Here is a 25933-nt window from a genome sequence, read left to right as displayed (position 1 = left end):
GTTGCAGGTTCCATCCCTGGTTGAGGCACATATGGAAGGCCCTCACCCTTCTCCCTCCAAAATGAAAAAAATATATATATATTTAAAATAATAGGAGAATAATGTAATTAGGATAAGATTTGAACAACATCAAGCCCCAGCCGGTTTGGCTCAGTGGATAGAGGGTTGGCCTGAGGACTGAAGGGTCCCGGGTTCAATTCCAGTCAAGGGCACATGCCCGGGTTGCAGGCTGGATCCCCAGTAGGGGGTGTGCAGGAGGCAGCCGATCAATGATTCTCTCTCATCATTGATGATGTTTCTATCTCTCTCTCCCTCTTCCTTCTTCTCTGAAATCAATAAAAATAAATAAAAAGTATTTTAAAAAGAAAAAAATTAAAATATCAAGGAAGTTTGGATTATAGTGAGTAAAGGTCAAGATCTTTCGAGTTGCTGTCTTAGGTCTTCTCTACCCTTGCCTCCTTCATTTCCCCTCTCTGTACGCCAAGCACCTTCAATTATGGATACCCTCTCCTGGCTCTGAACTTGGATAAATGCTAACTTGTTAGCTAATAGTAGCATTAATTATATTAATGATTAATAGCTAATTAGTCATAATGCTGTAATGCTTACCATGGAGGCTTCCTTTCTTGCAGCAGCTCTATGTCTCAAGCCCACACACATCTCCTTCCCTGTTTCTGGCCACGGAACAAGCGCAGTTCTCAAACTGTTTTCCACACCATTCTGGAAATCTCTCGATTTCTCCACTTTTTATTAGTTTTTCTCCTTCACCTGGCCAGTGATCACACTGCTGATGAGCTTGCCTCCTTCATTTCTGTCCTCTGTCACCCACACTGCCCTTCCTGTAACAAGGAGGCCACAGGCAAGATTTTTTTTCTTTTTTTTTTACTTTATTTCATCAGCCAAAGGCTCTTTTGCTTCTAAATCGCATTTGGGCCCACTCTTCAACTTGGGCCCCCCTATCTCTTCACTTTGCCTTGGCCTGATCCTCACGCGCCCCCTCTCTCGGGCAGTCCCACACCCCGAGCCCAGAGCTCCCTCCCACTCCACGCCGGGGCTTCCTTTCGGCAACCACGCCCCCAGACCCCGGGAGGGCGGTGCGCACGCGCAGTCCACGCCTTTACCTGGGCGCTCGGGAGTGGGCGGGCTGGGGGAGGGCGGGGGTGGAGCGGGAGCCGGCGGTTCTCTGGGCGGCGGAGCGCTCACGCTGTGGCAGGAGGGAGAAAAGGTGCACTCGGGCCAGCCCCAGGGCTGCGCATGCGCATGCGCGCCGCCGCGCCCAGCGGCCGGGATGCCAGGGGACGGGCGGAGGGAGGTGTCGGGATCCCTGTTGGGCGGGGGGTGGGGGGGGGCCGGCGAGGGAAGGGGCCGCGGGCGCGCGCGCGCTCTCGCCGCCGCTCTCCCTCCCTCCCTCCCTCCCCGCCCCCCGCTCCGCACACACATCCACACGCGCACACCCCCTCCCCTGCCTCCCTCCCCGCGCGCCGCCCGCCCCGCCGGCCCCGCTCGCCCTCGCGCGCTCGGAAGGGAGTCGCGAGACGTCGGAGCGGCGGCCACGTAGCGCTGCGGCGACGGCGGCGGCGGCGGCGGCGGCGGCCGAGGCCGGGTTTGCGGAGCGGCCCTGAGGACGGACGTTGGGCAGGGGGGAGGGGCCGGCCCGGCCGGCGGTTGTTACTCGAGCACCGCGGCGACAGGGCCCCCGCCGCAGGATGGACCGCCGAGGCGGCGGTCGGGGCGGCGGAGGCGGAGGCGGCCGGCCCGGGTGAGTAGGGGCCCCAGCCCCCCCCCCCCCCCCACACACACACACGCACACGCCACAGATGCGGCTGCGCCCCTTGCAGCCGTCCGCCCGGCCGGCCGGGGCTCTGGGCGCCGGGCTAACCCTTCACCGAGGCAGCTGCGTGCACTAGGCCGGAGCAGCCCCCATCCGGCTGGGAGGCCCCGGGCGCTGTGCTCTCCTGGCCCCGCGCTCGGGCCGGGGGCGCCCGCTTCAGCTCCCGGATCCGGGCTGGGCTTCAGGTTTGCAGAGTCTGCCGGCCCCGAGGCTGAGGGGGCCGGGTCTGCACGGGGTCGCGGGCCGAGGGGAGGTTTGCATCCGTCCTCCGACAAACGCTCTCCTGCCCTGCAGCTGGTGGCTGGCACCCACTGCCTCCCCCGCCCAGCGGTTGCGCCCAAACCTCCAACCCCCGGAGTATTGTGCCGCCTGAGATCAGATGCACCCAGGGCACAGCCTCCCAGCATTCGCCCCAGGGGGTAATGCCGACCTTTCCCCGCCTCCCCTCTTCCTCCCCTCCAGGCAAGCTCTACTCAGGATTCTTAGGTGGGAGACCCTGGAGGTGGTGACACCCCTGTTACATGGGCACATAACATGTGCATTGTCGAAGGATGTCTCCTGTAGGAAAAGATAAATGCCCCTGCCTCACCCTCCAAGTCTTCCTTCACAATTTAAGATCCCATATGCTCCTCTTTGAAGAGGGCCAATCTTTGATCACATCGAGTTCCTCCCTCCCCCACAAAACACACACACACACACTTCCTGATTGCTGAGCAGCCACTGTCATCGCGATCCATTGTCAGGAATGGCTTGTACCAATCAAAGGAATGTGCTTTTGCCTTTGGAGAAGGGTGCTTTCCGTCACCACCTTCTCAGGATGTTCCTCCGTGAGTCTGTCTTTGATGGTCCCCAGGCCCACGCACCGTTATTCCGGTGTTTCCCTCCTGTGCATCTCCAGCGGACCCTCAGCGATCCCTGAGGGATGCTTTTGCCCGGTTATTAGGACACCTATGGTGTAGGGGAAATGTCTTCTGATTTTGTTGTCATGTTTACCATCTGTCCTCAAGGCATAGTAAATAAATAAGGCAACATTTATTTAAGGGAAGATGGTGTGTGTGTTTTCCCCCCCAAGAGATGGTCAGGCCGGTATTGTTCTGGAAATGGCCACAAGCACACACATGCTTTGTTGACAACATGTGTATGCTGAGGGAATGAAGAGCTGCTGAGGCTGGCGTGTGTGTGCGCACAGCATGCAGGTGATGTTCCCGTGGAAAGCTGAGTTGAGAGCGGTGAGCTGCACTGTGTGATTCCTGGAGCCAGCAGGCCAAGCTTGGTTGTTGGTATCAGGACTGTGCACATGTGTTGAGATAGATGCTGCCGTTGGTATAATTTTGTTTAAAATGTTCCCTGCTGAGTTCCCGTGGATCTGGAAATGCCTACTTCAGAGGTTCTTCGCCTTTCTCTGAGGTCCCTGAACCCTTTTGGGTCCTCTGAGTGAAATCGACACAGGATTTTGCGTGTCATTACAGTCATCTTGAAGCTGGTCCTGGGACCTCAGGAAAAGATCTAGATGATGAAAAAGTGAAAGGAACTTGCCGGGGGTTGGGGGGGTGGGGTGCAAGGGGGGAATGGATTTGTTTTTCTTAAGGATTGACATTACTTTGCTCCTGAGCAATAAGCAACAAAGCAGATTGTGTATGTATTCTTCCTTGTGTTTTGTTGTTTTATTACCGTGAGTTAGATATTTGTAAGGTATCATTTCCCTGCCTTCCTGTAAAAAGGATGTGTGTGAGAGTTTCACAAAGTTGAAACTGGAGTCAAAATACTTTGTCCAAATTTGACCCGTTGGTAATGTACGTTCCTTGCGCTGTATTCTAATTCCAGCAGCAAAGTCAGTGGTCTGTTTTATGATGCCTATCCAGGACCTTTGTATGTTGGTTGAGGTTGGCCTGATCTCTTATAAGACTTGATCGTTCCCAGAGGAGAACACCTGCTCCATGAGGAAGGTTTTTTCAACTTTATTAAATATGGCTGCATATCTTTATTCTGGGTGACACATTGCCATCAGAAGCATCCATGTTTAAATTTTGTTATAATGGAAGGATTTTCATTGTAGTTAGGGAGTTTAATCTCCGTGTTTTAAAATCTAGAAGTAGGGATGAACATTGCACCAGTCTATCGATAAGCAGGGGACGGCCGTCAGCTAGTCTTGTTTAAATCACTCTGCATTTCGATCATATTTCAATCAAAAAACATTCATTCCAGCTTCGTGAAAGTGTCGTGATGGGCAGTGACATTAAAGAGGCACAGTCTCCAGCTCTCCGGGAGCTTACAGTTCTGACAATATTTTGCCCTTAAAGAATCCTTTGAGACCTTTTGCATTTGGGGGGTTTGAGAGGCTAAGGAATTCATTGTATTAACAGCTTTGGGGGAGGCCCGGGAGCTTTGGAATCTTGCATAGAACCTGTTCCACATACCTGAAGAGTAGCATTTATTCTAATAAATTATGCAGTGTACCCTAAGAAGTTTGGGAGAATGCTGAGATTGCACATATCACATTTTTTATTGTCTAATAAACATGCTTGAAGTGGTTTATATTACAGGTTATGTTTTTGGTTCGTGTCATGCCTGAAATTTTACTGTCGGAAATTATTTGCCTGTCCTGAACCCAAACCATTTCAAAGTTGCAAATCTGTCACTTTTCTTTGTCAGCATAGTATAGTGACAGATGATTAAAATCTTGGGACAGGGTGCTTCCTTGGTTTTTAATATTGCAGAACCTCTTCTAGCCAGTCACTTACCTAGTTAAACACCCACATGCCACAGAGCAGCTGATCATATAACACACATGGCTGTGAGAACAGCACGCTCTCTGCCAGATTCAGAGCTTGGAAGCTGGGAAACAATTGCAGAGCAGTGAACCACCAGGAGCAGTGGTGCCAGCAGCTCCCTCGGTAATACAGACGGCTCGCTGTAGTTTCTTCAACACCCTTCTTCAGACACCCTGCCCGTAGGAGGTTTCAGATCAGCAGCTCCTACTCAAGGGAGACGGCACCTACTTTCTGCAACTGTGGCCTCAAGATCTGAATCGTGACACCCCGAGCTGTTTTCATTTCTGCTCTAAGTATGGGAAGTAACCTTGCAGTGTGGTAAGAAAATACTTTTCAAGTCTGCAGAGAAAAAGTTGATGCGTAATGCTCCTGTTGTGATTTTGTCCTTGCATGTCTGAAGCCTAGTGAAGTAAACTGTAAAAGTGAACTGTTAAAAAAAAGCCCTTTTCTAAAGGGTTTTAGATAATTTGACCAAAAATACTCTCGAGTTTCATTTCCCTTGTTCCAAAAAGTCAGTTGAGAGACAGCCAACAGCACCATTTAAAAGGCCTGTGGATTCTCTTGCATTTTGAACCGCAGCCTTTGGAACTAGTGATCCTCAAGGAGGCGGCTGCATTTCCTTGCTGGGAACTCTCGGGTCTTGTGCTTTCGGTTGTAGGGGTGATGTTTTTCTCCGCTGTTTGTCCTCGTTTCCCACAGTTGGCACGTGAATTTACTTCGATAGAGGCGCACCGGTTTTGCAGTGAGTGACTCCAGCTGGAGGAGGAGCAGGGAGGTGCTTCTTTGGAGCCAGGCAGTACTGGGTTTGAGTCCCAGCCCCACCACTTATGGCTTCATGGCCTTGGGCAAGTCACCCTGACCTCTCTGGTCTCAGTTTCCTCATCAGCAGAATGGAATTTGCTATGAGGATTAGAGGTAATACATACAAACCTCTAGCACAGTTCCTAGCACTTGTGTTGAGGGAGTATTAAGGACTCAATAAATGGTAAGACACTATTGATGTGGAGTGTAACTACAGATTGTTTTGGCTCCCAAGATGTAGAAGTCTGGTGCTGCAATCTGCATACTTTCATTTGTGCAGATTTGGGATGAAAAAATTGCAAATATTTGTCTTGGAGCATACCTAAGTCTTGCAGGTGCAGTGTGCTTATTGGAACTTGGATATGTTGCTGTGTGGCTGGCTGAACTTGGTGGAGACAATAAAACTTGGCTCCAAGTTCTGGTGTTCCCCACAGGCTGTGCTTGTTTTAAGCCTATTCAGAGCTTCTATGGTAAAAGGGGTGTTTTAAGACATTAATGGATCTCAGTGAGTTCTGTGTCCACAGCTGAATCATGTGCAAAGCCTTGTGTAAATTTTCATGGTTAATGAAAGCCACAGAGTGCTTGCTAGAATCAGTGACGGCATCAGATGCTTATTTTAGTTAATCTGTTTATTTACATAGCAGGTATCTTTGATTTTTACAAACATTTATGAACATTTTCTCTTACAGATTCCTCTTGCTCTTCCGAGGTTCAGTTGTAAACTGTTATTAGAGCTAGCTAGAGGTTGGAGTGCCTTCGGCATTTTGGCTTTGGTGGGAGAAGGGAACAAAAGCACGTCCTTTTACCTATCAGATTTGACCAGCACTCCACTTCAGGCCTGCTCCTACAGGTTGCGTGTAGTTCCAGCCTTGTTTTTAACCAAAAAGGCAGTTTTATGGTAAACCATGACTTTTTTTTTAACAGTTTAAGAGATTGATTACTTTGAAAAGTAGATTCAAGGGCTTGATTCGAGTTTTATTCAATGCAGAGAGCTTTTAAAATAGGATTTCTTAGTCTGTCACTTTTGCAGGATATTATTGTGATAAGTCTGTGAGCCCACGAGTTACCTAGAGACTTTTCACATAAGATAAACACATCAGGATTACCTCAAGGGAATCTGCTCATCTTTATTTTCATTTATTTTTGAGCCAGCTCTAGGGGCTTGCCCATCAGTGGAATCAGTCACTAGTATTGGATGGCTGATAAAGACGGATTGGCAAACAATGATCTTAGCCTCTCCCACCTTTGATTGTGCAGAACACTTGAAAAAACTTAATCTTGGCCAGAATGTTTAATAATAGCACTTACGCTATGTGAATCCAGACTGACTAAACAAATACAATTTAGATGATTGAGTTATGTATTTTTTTCTCAATTATAATACTTTTTTTTGTTGTTAATTCTTACCTGAAGATATTTTTCCATTGATTTTTAGAGAGACTAGAAGTGAGGGGGAGCGGCACAAAGAACTGTCGATGTGAGAGAGACACATCAATTGGTGTCTTCCTCACACACCTGACCAGAGCCTGGGATCGATCGAGCCTGCAACAGGGGTGCATGCCCTTGACTGGAATCGAACCCCAGACCTTTCAGTCCGTGGGTGGAGGCTCTATCCACTGAGCCAAACCAGCTAGGGCTATACTATATTTTTTAAGTATATTTTCTTGGGAAGGAGGGGTGCTATTTTTTTAACTATTATTTTTTCCGGTTTGCCTAGAGTAAAATGGCCTAGTAGATAACTGGATGTTTCTGTCAGTTTCTAGGTAAACCAGTCAGTGTGTGGTGAGAAGGGATTGTTGGAAGAAGACAAATAGGAATGATGCAAAGAATGACACTGTAGCTGAATGTTTTGGTCTTTACTATGCATGTGGCATCAGAGGGTTATGACTCTTACCTGGATTTCACAGAGGTACCAGCATTGGATAGCTCCGTTTGTCTTTGATGCTAGGGAAGAAGAATATATTTATATTCTTTATTATATTTCTATTTTTCAGCTTTGAATTTTTTATTCCATTTGGGGGATTCAGTGGGACATAACTTCTGAATTACACTCGGTGACTTACAAAATGAGATTTATAACTAGACCCTTATGAATTGTTTTCACCCTTTTGAATGTGTCATTTTCATATATCTAGAGTAATATCAGTGGCCCGTGAACATTGAAACACATTGTAAAGTGCGTTTGTTTGTTTGAGGAGGTGGCAAGTAGAGTGTTGGTGACCTCAGTTATATGGATAAATCTTTATTCTTTTCAGTTCCTCATAAGACTGTAACCCAGATGCCCAGGGACTTTCCTGTGTTAATGTACTATTAGAAAGCCGTACAGTTTTCTCTTCCTTCCTTCTTTCCTTCCTTTTCTCCTTCCTTCCTTTCTTCCTTTTTTTCTTTTCTTCCTTCCTTTGTTCCTTCCTTCCTTTGCATATAAAGTCAGTTAAATTAACTCAGCAAAAGTTTAGAAAAAACTAAATGCCCATCAGTGTAGAACTGGTTAAATAAATTAAGGTATATTCATGAAATAGAACAGGTTTTGTATAGCTGCAAAAAGAATGAAGAAACTATATATATTGCTGTGGAAATCTCTAAACTGTATTGTTAATGAAAACAAGGCATATAACAGTGCATAGAATGTGTTACTGTTTGTAAAAAAGTTGGGTGGGGATTTTCCTACATATTACAAAATAACTCTAAGAAATGAATAATCTGTTTTATCAGAAACTTGTATTGGTTGTCAGTTGGGGGAGTGAACTGGATGACGAGGCAACTGGGTTGGAGGGAGATGCTTCGCTGTATTTTTTTAAAGTAAAATTTTAATTAAAGTAGACAGTAACATAGAAAAGGAGGGAATTCAGAGGTTTACACAGAAGAATCCCAGAGTCGTCTGTGTGATCAGCAGATTGCATAGATTATTTCAGGAACCAGACATAGATTAGCATCCCAGAAGCTGCCTCTCCTGTCCCTCCAAGTCACTGCTCTCCCAAAGGTTGCCCCTATTCTGAGTTCTATCATCATAGATTAGTTTTGCTTGTTTTTGTTGTTTTTAAGCTTCTTATAAATGGAATACAATATGTACTCAGTTGTACTGTGTACTGAAGGAAGGAAATGAGAATAACCTTCCTTAGCTCAAAATTATGTTTATAAAATCTACCTATATTGCATATAACAATAGTTTATTCTCATGTAATACTCCATTATATGCTATCTATAATAATAAAAGTGCAGTATGCTAATTAGACTGGACGTCCTTCGGGACGACCTTCCGGACGAAGCCACGATGGCGGGAGCCGAGCCCCTTGCACGAATTCGTGCATTGGGCCTCTAGTATATTATAATGTATTTGTTCATACTATCACTGATGAACATTCGGATTGTTTCTGGCATGAGTAATGATGCTCAATTTACTACATGTTCTTCTGTTCTTAAGACTTTTGATTCATGTGAATGTATACCTATTAAATATATATGTATATATTTTTAATCCTCACCCAAGGATATTTTTTCCATTGATTTTTTGAGAGAGTGGAAGGGAGGGGGAGAGACAGAGAGAGAAACATCGATGTGAAAGAGATACATTGATTGGTTGCCTCCTACATGCCCCCCGTATGTGCCCTTGACCAGAATCGAACCCAGGACCCTTCAGCCCGCAGGCCAATGCTCTAGCCACTGAGCCAAACCAGCTAGGGCTTTTTTTTTTTTTTAAGTGTCCCCTCCCTAGCCAGGTAGCTCAGTTGGTTGGAGCATCATCCCCTACACCAAAAGGTTGCCTGTTTATTCCTGGTCAGGACACATACTTAGGTTGTGGTTTAGTCCCTGTCCAGGCACGTGTGGGAGGCAGCCAATCAGTGTTTCTCTCTCACATCTATGTTTTTCTCTCTCTCACTCTCTAAACATTAGTTAACATGTCCTCAGATGAAGATTTAAAAAAAATAAAAGTGTCCCCTAATTGATCCATAGGAAAATTGTAATGTCCTATTTAAAATTAAATATTAAGATACTTAGTGGGGCCGAAACCGGTTTGGCTCAGTGGATAGAGCGTCGGTCTGCAGACTGAAAGGTCCCAGGTTCGATTCCGGTCAAAGGCATGTACATTGGTTGCGGGCACATCCCCGGTAGGGGGTGTGCAGGAGGCAGCTGGTCGATGTTTCTCTCTCATCGATGTTTCTAGCTCTCTATCCCTCTCCCTTCCTCTGTGTAAAAAATCAATAAAATATTAAAAAAAAAAAGATACTTAGTGGGGCAAAATAATTTCAAGCCATTTCTTTTTACGTTCTCAAAGACCTGGCTTGTATTTCCACAATATTAAGAGAGTTCCCAAGCCTACCTAAGAGAAAACTCTGTATTCTTTTACCCTTAAATAAAGAGGAGTTAAGTATGATGGAAAAATGTCTTTAAAATAATTACAGCTCTTGCAGGATTTGTTTTTGTAACTGCTAAATATTTATTTTACTATCTCATTTCATAATATTGAAGTCACAATCCTTTGTGAATTGCTAATTATTAAAAATATTTTTACTTAATGTATTTTACTTAAAGTAATTTTTATAACTGCCAAATATTTAAACTCTTTGGAAACCCAGGGTTTTAAACAAATAACAACATGAAAAACTTAATTATAGGTAACCTTGTTTTGAATATTAAGAAATTAGGTAGACCTATCAATGAGTCGGTTGGTGGCATATAATTATATGTACCCTGCACTTTAATAACTGCTGAGGCCTCATCATTTCTATTAAAGACTGCATTTGATCAGATTTTTTGCTTTAATTGCAGTAATGCCGTTTCCCCTTCTTTTTGCCCAAACCTGGGAATAATGATTAAAGGATAAACATGTAAAGCAGCGGTTCTCATCCCAGGGCAGTTTTGCCTCCAGGGGACGTTTGGCAATGTTTGGACACATCTTTGATGGTCACGAGTGGGGCCAGGCGTGTGCTATTGGCATCTGGTGGGCAGAGGCCAGGTGTGTTGATAAATATTCTATAGTGCACAGGACAGCCCCCCACAGCAAAGAAGTCTCTGGTCTAAAATGTCAACTGTGCTGAGGTTGAGAAACCCTTCTGTGAAGCAACTAATTAAACTGATGCTATTAGGCAGGTAGGATTTTGGCACTTCGTTAGACTTAGCATATGAAACTCATATTTAGTTTATCTAGTCTAGACAAGAAAATAAGCCAGATAATTTTCTAAATGATAATAGAGTTTTAAATATGAAGACTGATCTTAGTATAAGTTTTAGTGGAGAAGTCACCTTTTTCTTAATAGGCTATTTATAGTCTCTTACTGGGTAAAGCCAGATTATCTTGGAATATAGCTGTTATCTAAAAGGTTATTCACAAAGAGAAAAACAAAAATCTTTATGTATACTAGTACTACACAGCAAAAACTTTTAGGGGTATAATTTTTTTCAAAGCAGATACATTTTTACTTTTATAGCTGTTTGACATCAAATATTTTTAAAGTTCACATAATATGGTAACCTTAAAAACACTTAATATTGCTAAGTGAGGAAATGTTTAACTTAAATTTGGAAAATACATACATTGTAGAAAAAGATCTAATTTCAAGTGGCAATTTCTTCCTGTTTCGTTGTGATAAAGAACATATGTACACTTCTGCATCTATTCTAACTTGTCCGGTATTATCACAAAATCCAAATGATAGTCTGTCCTGCCTTCCAGTCTCTCCTCAACCTTTTCGTCACCTCAAATTGAAAGTTAGGTTTTTCCTTTTCTTTAAAGATGATTTATGTCTTTTGGGCCAGGTGGTACACTGAGCGCTAAAAGACATGTCCACAACACCATGTTGCAGGCTTGGACAGTTCCAATTCTAGAACTGTTTCATAATTATATATCGAATCCATATGAAATAACTTTATTTATAGCTACCGTTTGTCCTTTGGAACTAAATATAATAATACGGTGATGGTCTGTATCTTAAGTTAAAATTACATAGGTAATATTGTAGTTAACAATCTATAGTCTGACTATAGCTATATCTTAGCTTTCTAGGATTATAGTTTACAGTAAACTCTACTTAAATAAGCTTGACTATCTGCTCATAGATTATTTTTAGTCATAGGTATGTACCATACATAATGTGTCTGGATCTCTGTATTTACTTAAACAGAGTTACCTTTGACATTAATATCTTTGAAAGTTATCTTCTGACGTTCACAGACAGTTCTGCCCAAGGCCATGTGAGGGCAGGCAGCATGGAAAACCTGCAGAAACGTGATTTATAACAGGATGAGTGCAGCCCGGCACTGTAGTGCCCTTTTCCGTGCAGCGACAAGTCCCTGTCGCCAGGAGCACGTAGGAAAGAGCCACCTTTCGTTTACCAGGAAATTAACTCGTCTGTTAATTGAAAGTAATAGTCAGGAGTATACTTTGCCAGATGGTTTCTCTGTCTGTAATGTCTTGCTCTGAAAGAGTGTAAGTATTAAGTGATTCTTGAAGAAGAAAAAGGTGCTGGCCTTGAAGCAAAATTCCATTATAGGTAGGGTAGTACTTGGGTGTCTTTCACTCCACATTTGCTAATGCAAAGATTTCCTTCTGAAACCTTGATGTCCAAACTCACTGTATTAATTTGAACCATTCCTTGAAACAGTTTAGGAAGAGGAGGAGGAAATTGGCAACACCAAGTAGATACGAGTTTTTAAAAATCACTTTCCTCCTAGCTTAAATGGAACTCTTGAGTGTTCCTTCCATTAGCATACCACATTTTTCTTTTAAAGAAAAAAATTCTCTTAAGCATTCTAGGAAAAGAAAAATAGTGGTCAAGAAAAGCTTCAAGGAGATGCATTTGAGCTAGATCTTGAAAGATGGCTAGGATTCTATCATGGGTGGTGCGGTGTTCTAGGTAGAAGGAAAGAATGGCATAATCAAAGGGTCAGTGGTGGGGAAAGTCAAGGTGCCTTTGAGAAATAGCATGAGGACGTTGGTGGGAGAGGGGGACGTTGGGAGCAAGGACTGAAAAGCCAGTTGGGCTCAGATGGTGCGGGGTTTGTAATGCTTTGCTAAGCAGTTTGTACTTTATTCCAAGGCTGTAGAAGCCAATAAAGAGTTTGTCGCTAGGGAGTTACATGATCCAAATTCTTTAGGAAAATGTAGTTTAACAGCGGTCGCCAGCCGGTGGTCTGCGGACCACTGGTGGTCCGTGAGGTCCGAAAGGTTGGCGACTGCTGGGTTAGAAGATCTCACACATAATAGATGCTCAATAAATGTGTTGAGCCCTGGCCAGTGTGCTCATTGGTTAGAGCATCTGCCCTCAGCCGCAAACCAAAGGATGGCGGGTTCGAATCCCGGTCAAGGGCACATACCTGGCTTGCAGGTTTGATCCCCAGCCCTGGTCAGGGTGCAATCAGTCGGTGTCCCTCTCTCTCTTTCTCAATACCTCTCTCTCAAAATAAATAAATAAATGTGTCAACATTTACTAAAAGTCTAATGATACTTTGAGGTTTAGTGTACATTTTAAGTGTTTTCATGCTTGGTTACATTATGTTTGTACTTTTTAAAAATTGTCTTTCATCCACACTTGCATCCAAATAATCGTCAACGTGAATTTGAATGGGTTTGATGAGTTCATTTATTTTTTCAAGTTTAGGATTAGTTGTTTTGTTTATTACAAAAATAATAGATGTTCATTGTAAGCACATTAGAAAATCTAGATAACCCTCCTTATCCCCACCCCTCAAAGTCATCTATTCTCTGGTTGGATTTTATTTTAAGGAAGAAAAGATAATTGTGATTATATACTCATCTAGCTTTTGCTGTGACTCACTTTTTAGTCAGTGGGCCTTAATTTCCTCCCATTATGAAAGACACTAATACTTATTTGATAGGAACTTTGTGATTCTTAGATAAATGTAGTATTTTGTTTTGCAGTGGAGTAAACATAATCTATTCAATAAGTGGTATTGGGAAAATGGGACAGACATATGCCAAAAAAAAATGAAATTAGACCACTTTCTTACACCACGCACAAGAATAAACTCAAAATGGATTACAGACTTAAATGTAAAACTCAGAACTATAAAAATCATAAAAAAAACATAGTCAGTAAAATCTCAGATATTTCTTATAGCAATCTTTTTTCTGATATGTCTTCTCAGGCAAGGGAAATACAAATGGGACTACATCAAACTAAAAAGTTTTTGCACAACAACAAAAAAAACCCACCAAAATGAAAACCCACTGAATGGGAGAACATATTCGCCAATGATACATCTGAAAAGGAGTTAATATCTAAAATTTATAAAGAACTTATACAACTCAACACCTAAAAAACAACCCAATTAAAAAATGGGTAAAGGGCCTGAAAAGACACTTTTCCATAGAGGACATACAGATGGCCAATACACATATGAAAAGATGCTCTACTTCACTAATCCGAGAAATACAAATTACAGCCACGAGATACCACCTCACACCTGCCGGAACGGCTGTCGGCAAGAAGTCAGCAAACAAGTGTTGTCAAGGGTGCGTAGCAGAGGGAACCCTCGTGCACTGTTGGTGGGACTACAGATTGGCGCAGCCACTTTGGAAAACAGTGTGGAGTGCCTCAAAAAATTAAAACTGGAACTGCCTTATGACCCAGCAATTCCACTTCGGGAAATATATCTGAAGAAACCCGAGACACTGATTCGAAGGAATATATGTACCCCTATGTTCAGTGCAGCATTATTTATAATAGCCAAGACTCTAAGGCAGCCCAGATGCCCATACAGGTGATGTGTTATAGAATTGTACATCTAAAATCTATATAATTTTATTAACCAGTGTCACCCCAATAAATTCAATAAACTTTTTAAAAAGAATTACATAGGACTTCCACCTCGACTCCCTTCTCCCCCGCAACCCCCCTCTCTCCCACCTTCCTGGCCCCCCTCCCAGCCACCCACCCCTCTCCCTCTTTCCCATCCCTTTCCCAGCATTAAAAAAGAAAAAAAAAGCATTATATAAAATTTATCTCCCCAAGTAAATGTTTTCTCCACCTACTCATTTGTCTGCAAACCAGGAGTCTGTTCACTTCCTCTTGGGCTCGATGCCTTTGCTGCTCATAGGCTCATTTAGACATTCCAGTGCAGGTAAAAAAATGTCTAAAGTGTGTATTGTTGCCCTAAAAGTAACTTCTCTGGAGTTTAGGAGGAGATAGTGTTTTGCAGCAGGTTGTTCATTCAGAAATATGGTGGTTTGGTATTTTTGTCTTAACTGAAATAAGCACTGTCATTCACAGTTCAGTATAGAGAACCATAATTTGGAAAAGGGTAATTAAGAATTCTGTGTGGAAAAAAATGGTCTATTTGAACATCAGCTTCACCCGCTCAGGTTATTACTGACCAGTGGTTATGCCAGGGAACAAATAGCCAAGAATGATTTTATATGATACTGAGGGGTTTTTCTCTCCTCGCAAGCAGTGTTAAATTTCCACATGTTCTTCAGCTTTTTTTTTTCTTTTTCTTTTTAAAATGTTTTTATTGATTTTAGAAAGAGAGGGAGAGCGATAGAAACATCGATGAGAGAAAAACATTGATTGGCTGCCTCCTGCATGCCTTTAGTTTAGCTCTGAGCTAATATTTTAGTGTGAGGTCACAGTAACTAACAGATGCTTGTCCATATGATACATGTATTTGTGTGTGTGTGTGTGTGTGTGTGCGCACGCGCGCGCACGCGCATACGGACTGTACTTTTCTTTCGTTAAACTGAAGAGATGAGGTGTGTTGTAGCTTGAAGATGTATTGATTTTTTCCCCTTTGCTTTACCTGTCATCTGGCATTTAATGAAAAAATCTTGCTCGAAAGTTGCAGATCCCTTGAGGGCAACAAACACAATACTCAAAATGAAACTAGGTTTCTGAAACATGCCCGTTTGTATCAGAAGCCGTTTTGGTCTTGACTTTGAAATTATCCCCTTTTCTTTGAAGTGGTCATATTTTGGAGTGGTTTTAAATTTTAGAATTTCCTGAAGTGAACATGAACATATTTTAATATTTTCTTATGTGGTGGTTATGCACAAGTTTATAGAAAGCTTTGTCTCCCAGACAAAACCTATTTCTTCAGGAAGACCAAGGGAAACAATACTTGAGGTTTGAGAACGTGTGGGTGACGGAAAGTGTTTTAGGAAGGCATTCCAAATGGTTCTAGGTAGCTATATTATAGGTTTCCTTGTCTTTTGAAGTATCTGGGCTTTTGTGGGTTAGTACTTTGAGTTTGTGTTTTTATATTAGAATCACCATTACAGTATAACCAAGAGAAAATTAGGCATTTTTCATTTACTGTTGCTATCTTTCGTTATGTATCTTTTTTCTTGTGGTTGATATGTTCTGAAATGTGGAGCTTAAGCTTGTGGCTTTATCAAACAGGAATGGGAATTTAAATTGTCTAAATCATCTTTGATCGTTTTCTTTCTTTATCCTTTACATCTAATGAGCAAATGTTGTTGCCCTCCCCCCCCTTTCTGGCTCTCTGCCACCTTCGGTAATGCCTGTGCTCCTCGGCCCTCTGTTTTCTGTGCCTGCTCTTACAGTATAACTTAATCCCCTGTAAGATGCCTTGGGCTAGGCTGCATCGTCATCACCCCTGAATATATTGTACTTACTCATGGGGACAGCTGTACTCACGTAGCCTCCTCAGCCTGTCTTTTCATTTCCTCTCTGCCTTTTCAGACCCTTCCCATCCCTCAGCACCTAGGTCAGATCTCATGCTCTGCACAGGACCTTCCACAGCCTATCCATTATACCTCTTCCTTGTCCTTTTAAATAATTATATGGCCCCTTTAAAAAAAATACTATTTCTTACCTGGGCTAAGTGGTTAGAGTGTCGGCCTGCATACTGAAGGGTTGCAGGTTCGATCCCCAGCCCTGGTCCGGATGAGTGCAGGAGGCAACCAATTGATGTCTCTCTCACATCGATGTTTCTATCTATCTATCTCTCTCTCTCTCTCTCTCTCTCTCTCTCTCTCTCTCAAGAAACATCAATCACGCCCCCTACTGGGGATCAAGCGTGCAACCCACACATGTACCCTGACCGGGAATCAAACCGGCAACCTTTCTGTGCATGGGATGACACCCAGCCAACTGAGTCACACTGGCCAGGGCCTTAAATGCTCTCTGATGAAGGCATGGGATTGAATAGAATCACCCCAGGAACAGAGTTAAATGTGGTGGTGTCTCTCCACCCTGAGGAGTGTGGTGGGCCAGTGCTGTCCTTGGGGAAACTTACTTACACCATGTTTGGGTTGTGGTTCAATCCCAGTTACTGTCATCCCTACTTCAAGACCGTGATAATACAGCCCCTTAACCCCGGCACCCCAACCTGAGATCCATAAGCTCATTTTTATGTCTGAAAGTCAAATGGAAACTACGGCAAAACTAGATAGTGTGGTCAAAAGTTATGATAGGCGACTTTTGTATTTGGTTAGTAAGAAATAAAGAAGTGTGACCTGAATGCAGTCTTACCATTTTTTAAAACAATGTTCCCTGGGAACATGGCAGTGGGGTGGGAGGGTGGATAAGGGAGTACACGGTAGCCCTCAATGTTGAAAAGGGTGGGAAGCACTGTGTGGCTGTAGGCAACCAGGTGAATTAGGCAGGAAAATGGCAACAAATCAGCAGCGCACACAGTAAACGTCAGCGGTGGGAGGGACTCCCTGCAGTGGACAGTGGAGAAAACGGCTCCAAAGGTGAAGTCACCTGCCCAGGGGCGTGGCCGAGCCCAATGGAGCCGCCCCGCCCCTCTGACTCAGCACGCGGAGGTTCCGATTTCCCACCCAGGCCCCCTGCATCACGGCTGTGAGAGCCCGTTTGTAGTTTATGGCCTATCCAGTAAGTCAGTAACGGCGTTTTAGATAAAATATCATCATTTTCAGATAATCTTATTGTCTTTGGGCTGTTAGCATCCAGCTAGCCTCTTTCATTTTATTTATTTATTATTTTTAATTGAGGTATAATTCATTTACCATATAATTTACCATTTTAAAGTGTTCAATCCAGTGGTTTTTAGTATTTTCAGAAGGCTATGCAACCATTTGGAAATATCTATTTCCAAAATATTTTCATCATCCCAAGAAGAAACCTGGAACCTTCCTACCCCTAACTCTTATCAATCACTAATTTACTTTCTGTGTCCATAGATTTGCTATTCTGATTATCCTATATAATAAGAGAAGAATATGCTAATTATCCATTACACCCTGAGGTGTAATGACCGACCACGTAATGACTGGATCACAGATCTGCAGGAGGGTGGGGCAGCGAACTACAAGCGGGCAGCGGAGAGCTACAGGACAGGGCAGGGCAGCAAGCAAGCGGGAGGCAGAGCTACAGGACGGGGCAGGGCAGCAAGCTATGAGGGGAGGCAGAGAGCTACAGGACGGGGCAGGGCAGCAAGCAAGCGGGAGGCAGAGAGCTACAGGACGGGGCAGGGCAGCAAGCTATGAGGGGAGGCAGAGAGCTACAGGACGGGGCAGGGCAGCAAGCAAGCGGGAGGCAGAGCTACAGGACGGGGCAGGGCAGCAAGCAAGCGGGCAGCGGAGAGGTACAGGACAGGGCAGGGCAGCAAGCTATGAGGGGAGGCGGGGAGCTACAGGAGGGCAGCAGGACCTACTGGCACACAGATTCGTGTGCAGGGCTACCAGTTCCATATAAATGGAATCATACAATGTATAGCCTTTTGTGTGTGGCTTCTTTCACTTAGCACAATGTTTCAGGATTCATCTATCAGTGCTTCATTCCTTTTTATGACTAGTAATATTCCACTGTGTGGATATATATTTTATTTATGGGTTCATCATTTGGTGTATATTTGGATTGTTTCCACTTTTTAGTTGTTATGAATAATGCTGCTGTGAACATTTATACACAAGTTTTTGTTTGAATGTATATTTTCAGTTCTCTTGAGTATGTACCTAGGAGTGGAATTGCTGGGTCATATGGTAACTCTGTGTTAAACGTTTTGAGGAACTGCCAAACTGTTTTCAAAAGTGGCTGTGCCTGTTTATGTTCCATCAGCAATGTGTGAGGCTTCCAGTTTCCCCACATCCCAGCCAACACTGCTCTTTCCCAGGTTTTTCTTATTACCGTCCTACTAGGTATAAAGTAGTATCTTATTGTCGTTTTGATTTGCATTTTTCTAATGGCAAAAGATTATGAGCATTATTTTCCTGTACATATTGGCCATTTGTATGGCCAATATTCAAATGCTTTGCCCATTTTTAAACTGGGCTTTTGTATTCTTATTGTTGAATTGTAGGAGTTTTTTTCCTATATTCTGGATGCTAGACCCTTATCAGATCTAGTTTTACAAATATTTTTTCCCATTCTCTGGGTTGTCTGGTTACTATTTTTTTGTTGTTGTTATTAATCCTCACATGAGGATATTTTTTCCATTGCTTTTCAGAAGGAGGGGGAGGGGAGGGGGAGCGGGGAGGAACATTGATGTGAGAGAGACACACCAATAGATTGCCTCCCACAAGCAAACCCCAACCCAGGTCTGTGCCCTTGACCAGGAACTGCACCAGGACCCTTCAGCGTGCAGACCGGTGCTCTGAGCACTGAACACACTGCCGGGCATCTCTTTCCTTTCTTGATAGTGTCCTTTGATGCACAAAAGTTTTTAATTGTATAAACTTCAGTTTTATTCGTTCTTTGCTTGTAGTCTGTTTCATTTTTTAAACTTAATTTCTCTTCACAATCTTTTCCTTTCTCTCATCTTCACTACCTCATGTTCACTATGGAAAAATGCATGTACCCAATTCTAAAATTACATAAATCTCTGCTCTGCCATCTATAATCTACAACTTCTTTAAGAAAGACCTTCTCGCCCAACCCGTGTAGCTCAGAGGTTGAGCATCAACCCATGAACCAAGAGGAGGCTACATGCCCAGGTTGTGGGCTCGATCTCCAGGAGGGGGTGTGCAGGAGGCAGCTGATCAATGATTCTCATCATTGATGTTTCTCTCTCTCCCTTCCTCTCTCTGAAATCAACAAAATTATATTTTAAAAAAGAAAGAAATATCTTCTCAAATAGAAATGAGAAACGAGCCAGTACTGAAATCCACGGGTACTGGGAACTTTGCCTGTGTCATCAGATTAAATAGGTGTGGGTATTGTTATTCTAGCTTTACAAGGAACACATTGAGATTGAGTAAGATTAATTGGCTTGTCCAAGGTGATATATCTGGTGAAGTGGCATATTGGGGTTCATACTAAGATCTCTTATTTCTACATTTTAAGATTTTTTTCATTTAATTCATTAATGACTATAGATATGCTGGAGAGATTAGAAGAAAAAGGGGTAGGGAGAAGAGCAAAGGAGGTAAAGAAGAATTTAATTTACAAACATAATCTAAATGTACATTTCAAATATGAAAAAGTTAAATCTGCTCTTTAACAGGAGTTCTTAGATTGGGGGTTTGGACCCCTAGGAGATCCATGGATGGGGTTCTAGAAATGGGCAAACTCCTTGATATTGCATGCAAAATTTTGTATGTTCATTTTTATGGAAGAGAAGATTTGTATTTTTTCTAAAGATTCTCCAAAGTTTAAGAGTGCTGCTAAGGAGAGGAATATACAGACTATGGGAAGGAAAAAGCAGGTGATATATTAGCAGTTTGTCTTTTTCCATTGGCCATGTTTTGGGTATGTCATGGTTTGGGTTAAACCTTCCCATCTGGTTTCACATATTTTTGTCTTAGACTATTTGTATATACCCCTTGGTTTAAGATTAGTTCATTTAAGCTTCTTTTCCAAGTGTTAATTTTTGAAGTGTCAAAAAAATTTTGTTAATGAAAAAACAATAACATTCCTTTTGGTAGGTCAAGTATATACATTAAATTCCATAATTTTCTGATGATGTTCATGCATCTAAAATATTTGTGATTTTAATTTTTGTAAAATATAAGAATGTAATAAGGGCATTTCACTTATTTTCTTTTTCTTTTCTTTTTTTAAAAAATATATTTTATTGATTTTTTTACAGAGAGGAAGGGAAAGATATAGAGAGTTAGAAACATCAATGAGAGAGAAACATCGATCAGCTGCCTCCTGCACACCCCCTGCTGGGGATGTGCCCGCAACCAAGGTACATGCCCTTGACCGGAATCGAACCTGAGACGCTTCAGTCCGCAGGCTGACGCTCTATCCACTGAGCCAAACAGGTCAGGGCTTTCTTTTTCTTAATGAGTTTTTAATTCAAGTTCACAACGATCTAGTCAAATTGACACGTACATAGGCCTCTCATAATGGCTTACATTATAGGTAGCCATAGTGTGAACATCCTGCTAAATATATCTCCGTTCTGTCCTAAGGTGTTACTTGTAGGGGTTTAAGAAAAGGAAGATTCACAAGGCCTTTTAAGTCTCTTACCTTTCTTAATAAAGCTAAGAGGCAGGATTTCAATTAATAATTATCAAGATACTCACCTTGATAGCATTTTGAAAATGGACTAGTGCATTAAAATAATTGCGTTCCATAGAACAACATTTGGTCAGGCTAAACTGAGACCTTCCAAGATGATGTATATTGTGGATATGTTCTCCTGGTTGTTTTTAGGGCACTGGATTTTATTTGTGCATTCATGTAGCCAGGACCTGGTCAGATTTTAATGGAAAAGCTAACAGTAATATAAAACTCTTACCCTTTTAAAAATTATTCCTTTGTTGCCTTGGCCTGTGTGGCTTAGTTGGTTGAGCGCATGCACCAGAGGTCTGTGGTTTGATTCCTGTCAGGGCACATGCCCTGGTTGTGGGTTCAATCCCCAGTAAGGGGAGTGCAGGAGGCAGACAACTGATGTTTCTCCCTCTGCCTTCCTCTCTCTCTGAAATCAATAAAAACATATTTTTAAAAAGTAAAAATAAAAAAACCCTTTGGTGAAATTATATTCTCCTGTTGATAGTGTTTGTGAATGGAATTGAATAATGGAAGATGTTTTAAATACACATTGTGATCATCAGGTCCTGACGTGTAGCTTCCTTAGTATTTGATTTCTTGTTTGGCCCTAGGGGGTTATTGGTAGCTTCCGCAACTGTGTGATGAGTAATGCACATTGGTTTTTATTGTCTTACTAGAGGCCCGGTGCACAAAATTTGTGCACGGGGGGGGGGGGGGGGGAGGGGGTCCCCTCAGCCCAGCCGCACCCAATCCGAGACCCTTCAGGGGATATCCGACTGTCAGTTTAGGCCCGATCCCACAGGGATCCCTGTGGGATATGGCCTAAACCTGCAGTGGGACATCCCTCTCGCAATCCGGGACTGTTGGCTCCTAATCGCTCGCCTGCCTGCCTGATCACCTCTGACCCCTCTGCCTGCCTGCCTCATTGCCCCTAACCACTCGCCTGCCTGCCTCATCGCCCCTAACTGCTCACCTGCCTGCCTGATCACCCCTAACTGCCCCTGCCTGCCTGCCTCATCACCCCTAACTGCTTGCCTGCCTGATCGCCCCTAACCACTCTACCTGCCTGCCTAATCACCCTTAACCGCCTCTGGCTTGCCGCTGCTATGACTTTGCCTGGAAGGACGTCTGGAATGACATCCGGAAGGTCATTTGGCTGTCCGGTCTAATTAGCATATTACGCTTTTATTATAGATATGGAAATGTGAATTTACCCTTTGCTGGTTGTATCTCAAATATAACCAACAGTAACCAGCACTCTCTCTTAATAGTCCAGTAGTCCATTTCCCCACGAGAGCTTTCAGCTCTGAGGCATGTTATCTATCTCGTGAGGTAATTAGGTGAGTTTCACCGGTAACTCAGCACTGCATCATGAGTGCTTTCCTTTTAGCCTCCAGGAGCAGTTCCCTTGCCTCCTGCTACCAGCTCCCGACCCTTTGGATGTGCTTTGGGTGCTGTGATGAAGCAGCGCCCTCTGCCAGCTTCCACCTGTGTAAGCTGGGGTGGAGCCGGCTGTGCTGTTGGCATAAACACAAAATCCCAACGGCCTTAAAGACACACTCTGTGTAAGAGTAAATTAAAAAATCCACTGCACTGTGCATCTTCCTGTAAGTCCTTCTAGTCCCTCAGGGACCCCGGTTGATAGCAGAGATGGCAGTCATCACCTTGAAGACTGCTGGTCCCTGTGGCAGAGGGAACGAGGTCTGAAGGTCTCGCCTTGGTTAGAAAATGCCCTGGCCTTCTGTGTGCCCCATCCACTCCTGAGGCCTACAGGGGAGGCGGGGTTGGAAGGTGCCGCCCTGCCACGTGCCCAGAAATATTTGGGAAGAAAGTATTAATGGTCTACCACAGAGGCCTTTCCTTCCTCCCTCCCTCCCTCCCTCCCTCCCTCCCTCCCTCTCTCCCTCCCTCCTTCCCTCCCTCCCTCCCTCCCTCTCTCCCTCCCTCCCTCCTTCCCTCTCTCCTTCCCGCCTTCCTTCCCTCCCTCCTTCCCTCCTTCCTTCCCTCCTCCCCTCCCTCCCTCCTTCCTTCCCTCCCTCCCTCCCTCCCTCCCTCCTTCCCTCCCTCCCTCCCTCCCTCCCTCCCTCCTTCCTTCCCTCCTTCCCTCCTCCCCTCCTTCCCTCCTCCCCTCCCTCCCTCCCTCCCTCCCTCCCTCCCTCCCTCCTTCCTTCCTTCCTTCCTTCCTTCCTTCCTTCCTTCCTTCCTTCCTTCCTTCCTTCCTTCCTTTATTTTTTGTCTTCCTGACTTTTATTTAACTCTTAGCTTTTGCTGGTTAGATGAATTTTATTGTTTATCCTCCCTTGTTTAATTTGAGATCATTAATGTAAGTTTATATAACAGTACTTGTAGTAGTTTACATTATTTCTATGGGTCAGAAGTTTTGGTACATGTAAAATAAAGCTACTGGGATTTTCCTACTTAAATATGAAGTGTGAAACTGTTTGTTGCAAAAAGATATGTAATTACAGGAATAATTTAAAGTTATTTTTTGGAGTGTCACTTGTCATAGTAGAGATAGACCATGAACTCTGGAGTCAGGCAGGCCTAGGATCAAACACTGCTTTTGTCATTGAATAGATATGTGATCTTAGACAAATTAGTTAGCCTCTCAAAGGCATAATTTTCTCAATAAATACAAAAAAAGTAAATATATCTATGCAGATGTCAACTAAAATATAGTAGCATTTATCACCACTCCTTTCTGAAATTCCACTAAAATGAAAGTAAAATAATTTTTAAAGAACAAATCCATACAGAGAAAGAAAATGGAAGAGAAGAATAATGTAAAAATGAACCCCAAAGTTTTGCGGTGGTTATTAAATAGAAGTAATAGATAATGAGCACCCTCACTGTGCCTGTGCACGTAGCAGGCATTCAGTAAAGACTAGTTTTCTTCTTTTTTCAACTAGACAGGGTATGTGTTTGCAGTAATTCCATATGACTCAGAGGGTAGGTGGGTGGCTAAACAGCAATGTGAGGTATGTCACAAAGCAAATTATGTGCCTCTCTGATCTTTTTTTTTTTTAAGTGATGGTTTTATTTTTCTTGGAACCGTATCAACTTGATGGTTACTGTTTCTTAGAATTTAGATTTCTGCAACTGGCACGTGAAGAATCACCCAGTTACTGAGTGGATGTAGTGAGCTATGCGTAGAACAAATTTAAAAATACTTGGTCACTTTGAAATTATTCTGTTAAACCTGAAAACAATAGTACCTATAGTAATAGTCTATATCTAGATTTTCATTGTTTAAAGCCAGGGACACTTTCTCTCTTTTCAGGAGTTAATGTCAAGTAGCGGGTTTATTTCCTGGTCTGCAGTGCCTAGCCCACTACCCCTTTTGTCCGTGAGCCCTCGTGGTGGTGGACAGCGGTGTCTGGTATTGAAAAGAAAGCCAGCAGCGGGATGCTCTTGTGTGTTCCACGTACGACACAGTTATATAGCCAGGCTGCACTGTAGACAGATGTATTTTGCCGTATCAGTATGCCTCATAGCATCTAGGATAATGAGTGCTATGCAGTAGTAGCTATTCATTTAGTCTTCAAATGTATACTGAACACCTACTGAGTGCTAGGCATTGTGCTAAGCTCTAAAGATATCCCAGTGAAGGGACAGTGACTCCTACTACCTTAGAGTTTACTTAGAATCTACTTCTAACAAAATGTTTGTTGAATTCATGTAACCCAGTAAAATAATGGCCCGCACTGAACCATTTAAAAGCAGAAGAAAGAATTGTATATATAGAGAGAGATCATTTTAGGCTGTCTTTGCTGTGGTGTACCAGTCAGTGCATGTTATGCGAAGGAAATGGTGGTATCTGACTTTTTTCTTCTTGCTTTTCTTTGTAGATAAGATGCTCCAAGTCACTTGCAGCTGATCTTCAAAAGAAAAATCACTAGCCCTGCTCTTGCCATAATACCAAACCTCTGACTTGTGCTTTGGTGCTGCATCACTGGAAGAATTGCTCACAGGTTCCAGGAATACCTTTTTTTCTTTTCTTTTCTTTCTTTTTTTTTTCATTTGAGTGCTTCTCTGTGGATGGAAAAAGATTTGAGTCTTGATAATTACGCTGTTTTAAAGCTATTTCTTTATAGTCTGAACTGCTTCATAAATTGGGGCACTTACCAATGAGCCACACAGCCGGCTCCTGTCCGGAGCTGGTTGAAAGCTGTGCTGCACATGTAGCAGGGATGGCACAAGAAGACAGCCGGCGTGCTCAAGTGCCATCTACCTTTTATCATGGTGCCAACCAAGAACTTGACCTGTCCACCAAAGTGTACAAGAGGGAGTCAGGAAGTCCTTACTCCGTGTTAGTGGACACCAAGCTGAGCAAGCCGCATCTCCATGAAACAGAGGAACAGCCATATTTCAGGGAGACAAGAGCCGGGTCTGACGTGCATGCGGTTAAAGAAGACCGGGAGAATTCTGATGACATGGAGGAGGAGGAGGAGGTCTCTTACAAAAGGGAGCAGATCATAGTGGAGGTAAACCTTAATAACCAAACATTAAATGTGTCTAAAGGGGAAAAGGGTGTCTCTTCTCAGTCCAAAGAGACTCCTGTTCTTAAGACAAGCAGCGAGGAGGACGACGCGAGTGAGGAAGAGGCCACCGATAACAGCAGTGACTATGGAGAGAACACGAGGCAGAAGAAAAAGGAGAAGATGGCGGAGGAAGTCGGCGTTGCACAAAGGAGAACGAGGAGAGCTGCCTCCGTTGCCGCAGCTACCGCTTCCCCTACTCCCAGAACCACACGAGGTCGTAGGAAGAGCGTAGAGCCGCCTAAGCGTAAGAAGCGGGCCGCAAAGGAGCCCAGAGCATCAGCCCAGAAAGCTAAGTGTGAAGAGAAAGAGACTCTGACCTGTGAGAAGTGCCCCAGGGTGTTTAACACGCGCTGGTACCTGGAGAAGCACATGAACGTTACTCACAGGCGCATGCAGATTTGTGATAAGTGTGGCAAGAAGTTTGTCCTGGAAAGTGAGCTGTCCCTTCACCAGCAAACAGACTGTGAGAAAAACATCCAGGTAGGTCTCATCACCGAGAGGGCACTTAGCAGCATAGAACCTGGCTGTTCAGACTCGCCTGGTATCTGCCCAAGAGAATAAGTACAATAGAGGCCGAAGGGACAGATTTCACCAGTTAGCTCTTTAAACGCT

At 43.5% G+C, this 25933-nt stretch overlaps 1 protein-coding gene across 1 annotated transcript in view; it reads left to right on the top strand.

Annotated features, from left to right (window-relative positions):
* Positions 1–1349: 1349 nt before the first annotated feature.
* The window catches only part of ZNF652 (zinc finger protein 652), a 38443-nt gene continuing 13859 nt past the window's right edge, over positions 1350–25933 (top strand). Inside the window, exons 1-2 of the mRNA XM_079798388.1 lie at positions 1350–1759; positions 24629–25801. Of these exons, the coding sequence (XP_079654514.1) occupies positions 24908–25801 (894 nt within the window). The 5' untranslated portion in view covers positions 1350–1759; positions 24629–24907. The remainder of the gene's footprint in view (positions 1760–24628; positions 25802–25933) is intronic.

The sequence above is a fragment of the Cnephaeus nilssonii genome (genome assembly GCF_951640355.1).
Source record: "Cnephaeus nilssonii genome assembly, chromosome: 19".
Lineage (NCBI taxonomy): Eukaryota > Metazoa > Chordata > Mammalia > Chiroptera > Vespertilionidae > Cnephaeus > Cnephaeus nilssonii.
The sequence above is the reverse complement of the archived record's forward strand: the minus strand, read 5'-3'. Positions and strand labels throughout refer to the sequence as shown.